Consider the following 3357-nt stretch of genomic DNA (forward strand, 5'->3'; position numbering starts at 1 on the left):
GGAGTCGCTTATAATGTGTGGGGGTTAGGCCGGAGTCGCTCATAATGTGAGGGGGTTAGACTGGAGTCGCTCATAATGTGTGTGAGAACGGAGACAGTATGTTGTGTCATTCAGAGGAATGAGTACAACTTTGTCCAGATGTCGATGCAATATTTGCTCCTGTGTGAGTCATCCTGACCCAGTTTGGACCAGCATGAAGGTTTTATATCAGTGCTATATACCTCCGTTCTCTGCTCGAGCTGTGGGTGGGAAAGTTGGACAATATTACACATTCATTTTTATTTTATGAGTGTTTAGTTCTGTACTGCAGCCTTCTGCACCATGAAGAGATGTACTGTATCCTATATACTTTATCCTACGCATCCTCCCCACTGTACCGGCAGCCCGCCCCCCGTGCCCCCCGTATGGGACGTGATCAAGGAGGAGGAGTTCGACGAGGGGGAGTTTGTGGAGCTGTTCGCCCGCACCGCCCCCGCCCCCCACACCAAGCCCCCCACCACCAGGACCGTCAAGATCAAGGTACTGGAACACGAGTATATACCCTTACAAAATTCTGGTCCCGCCTTGGATTCGGCTGAAGATTCGTTACACTCGGCTTGGAGTTATTCTGGGTCTGCTTGGCCACCCGATCGAAATGAGCTTCTGGTCAGAATCACCTTTCCGACTTTATAGTCGCGTGAGAGTATGACTAGTGTGTCCTGAGAGTATGACAAGTGTGTCCTGAGAGTATGACTAGTGTGTCCTGAGAGTATGACTAGTGTGTCCCGAGAGTATGACTAGTGTGTCCTGAGAGTATGACAAGTGTGTCCTGAGAGTACGACAAGTGTGTCCTGAGAGTATGACAAGTGTGTCCTGAGAGTATGACAAGTGTGTCCTGAGAGTATGACAAGTGTGTCCTGAGAGTATGACAAGTGTGTCCTGAGAGTATGACAAGTGTGTCCTGAGGTAAGTGTGTCTTGCGAATATGTCAACAGTCAAGTGCCTCCTGACCCAGTGAAAATTTACAGACCCGGCAGCTTCTGGTTTGGATTACCAGAAGCTGGTCGACTCTAAATTTTGTTAGGGGAGAGTATGAGAAGAGTTGGCTGAGCCGAGTTATACCGAGCTTGTAAGCTGCCCAGACGCTGCCATTCAAACTCTGAGTCGATGGGGGCATGAGCGGCTGATTTACGAGCTCCCCGAATCCTGGGCGGCACCTACGGTATTTTTAGAGTCGGGCTCGTATGAAAATTTTGTTAGGATAGTTTCTAGTACCTATACCTAATGTCTTGTAATAAATCGCCCTCACACCAAGCCATCCGCCACCAGGACCGCAAGATAAGAAGAGGAGTAGCTGTGAGCTGGTATAGCTATTGGTACTTAATTATTGTCTTATGCTGGTAGTGGCACCTAATATCTTGTACTGAAAGCTTGGTACAGTTATACTATGTGATATTTAATGCATCTAGCAGCCAAGATCAAGATTCATACAAGTTTAAGTTCCTACGTGCTACCTAACAATCAAGGTACCTACGTGCTACCTACCAATCAAGGTACCTACGTGCTTCCTACCAATCATGGTACCTACGTACTACCTACCAATCAAGGTACCTACGTGCTACCTACCAATCATGGTACCTACGTACTACCTACAAATCAAGGTACCTACGTGCTACCTACCAATCGAGATACATACGAGTACGTGCCGAATTCGTTTGCAAGAATTCGGTTTTCTATGTTTAACGTAGGAAAAATATTTTCTATGAAACTTGTAGCACCGTCTAGCTGAACTAGTGTGGCGCTTCTAAGTAGTTCCTAGGTACGCTAGTCACATTGTCTCTGTCGCTGGACAAATCTGACTAGGTACACTACAGTAGTTACACTAGTAGTCTCCCAGTCTCTCCAATATGCGGCTGCTACACGACACTAGGTACTTTTGACACTAGCTACCCAGGCTCCACTTAAGTACACAGGTAACCTAATTTCTTCCCTATGGGACTAGTTAAACTACACTAGACGTCCTATATTGACCTAGTCTCCTCCCTAGGTGGCCAAGGTGCTGGACAGCAAGCGGTCCCAGAACGTCGGCATCTTCATCACCAGCCAACACCTCGACATCGTCGACGTGGAGAACGGTGAGGGTGGCCGCCCTTAGCGCGGCCATATCCTGGTAAGGCAGGCCGACCTTAGCACGGCCATAAGTTTGTAAGGCAGGCCGCCCTTAGCGCGGCTGTCAGCCCGCAACCAGGACCTTGATGCTGCTAATATCTTGAATATTGTAAAATTAAAATGAAATATTTTGGATACATTATAGGCATAGAAAATGTTTTTTGTATAGGAAGGCATGTTTTGTGTTGCACGTAATGTGACCGTATACCGTACTTAGTATACAACTGGTGTACGTAACGTACACGTAGTATACAACTGGTGTACGTAACGTACACGTAGTATACAACTGGTGATGTACGTAACGTACACGTAGTATACAACTGCTGTACGTAACGTACACGTAGTATACAACTGGTGTACGTAACGTACACGTGTGTACGTGCAGCTGTGTACAACCTGGACACGACGCTGCTGGACCTGGAGGTGCTGCAGCAGATCTACGAAGTGGTGAGTGCTGGTGATGGTGACGGGGTGGTGGTGGTGACGTTTAATGAGGTGTTGAGGATATCTTAATGAGGTAATACTTGAATATTAATGTGATGATAAGGAGGTCTTATTGAGGTGTTGATGATATGTTAATGAGGTATTACTTGAATATTAATGAGTTGTTAAGGAGGTGTTAATGATGTATTAAGGATATGTTGATTAGGTATTACATGAATATTAATGAGATGTTAAGGAGGTGCTACTGAGATATTAAGGATATGTTAATGAGGTAATATTTGAGTATTAATGAGACGTTATATGGTATATTAATTACGTGACAACGAAGCAGTAATGAGACGCTAGTGAGACTCAAGCCTAAGCACAAATATGTTCAATATTTAACTAGGAAATATGAATGATCTAATAACTATTAAGCCACCTAACTACATCACGTCCTTGTTGTGACTCACTTGTACCTGTTTTGACTCACTTGTACCTGTTTTGACTCACTTGTACCTCGTATGTGGGTCACCAGCGCGGCACTCCCGAGGAGATTCTGCTCATCCGAGCGCAGGTTGAGGCGGACCCTGACCTACCGCTGGACAAACCTGAGCAGTGAGTCGGAGTGTCGGGGCAGTGAGTCGGAGTGTCGGGGCAGTGAGTCGGAGTGTCGGGGCAGTGAGTCGAAGTGTCGGGGCAGTGAGTCGGAGTGTCGGGGCAGTGAGTCGGAGTGTCGGGGCAGTGAGTCGGAGTGTCGGGGCAGTGAGTCGGAGTGTCGGGGCA

At 46.8% G+C, this 3357-nt stretch overlaps 1 protein-coding gene across 1 annotated transcript in view; it reads left to right on the forward strand.

The window, feature by feature from the left end:
• Nucleotides 1–310: 310 nt before the first annotated feature.
• Nucleotides 311–3357, forward strand: part of LOC108670218 (formin) — a gene marked incomplete at its 5' end in the record, with an annotated part of 5824 nt that continues 2777 nt past the window's right edge. The window contains 4 exons of the mRNA XM_018157676.2: nucleotides 311–519; nucleotides 2027–2114; nucleotides 2534–2595; nucleotides 3110–3189. Coding sequence (XP_018013165.1) covers nucleotides 311–519; nucleotides 2027–2114; nucleotides 2534–2595; nucleotides 3110–3189 — 439 coding nt within the window. The remainder of the gene's footprint in view (nucleotides 520–2026; nucleotides 2115–2533; nucleotides 2596–3109; nucleotides 3190–3357) is intronic.

This window comes from Hyalella azteca, unplaced genomic scaffold (genome assembly GCF_000764305.2).
Source record: "Hyalella azteca isolate HAZT.00-mixed unplaced genomic scaffold, Hazt_2.0.2 contig4183, whole genome shotgun sequence".
Classification (NCBI taxonomy): Eukaryota; Metazoa; Arthropoda; class Malacostraca; order Amphipoda; family Hyalellidae; genus Hyalella; species Hyalella azteca.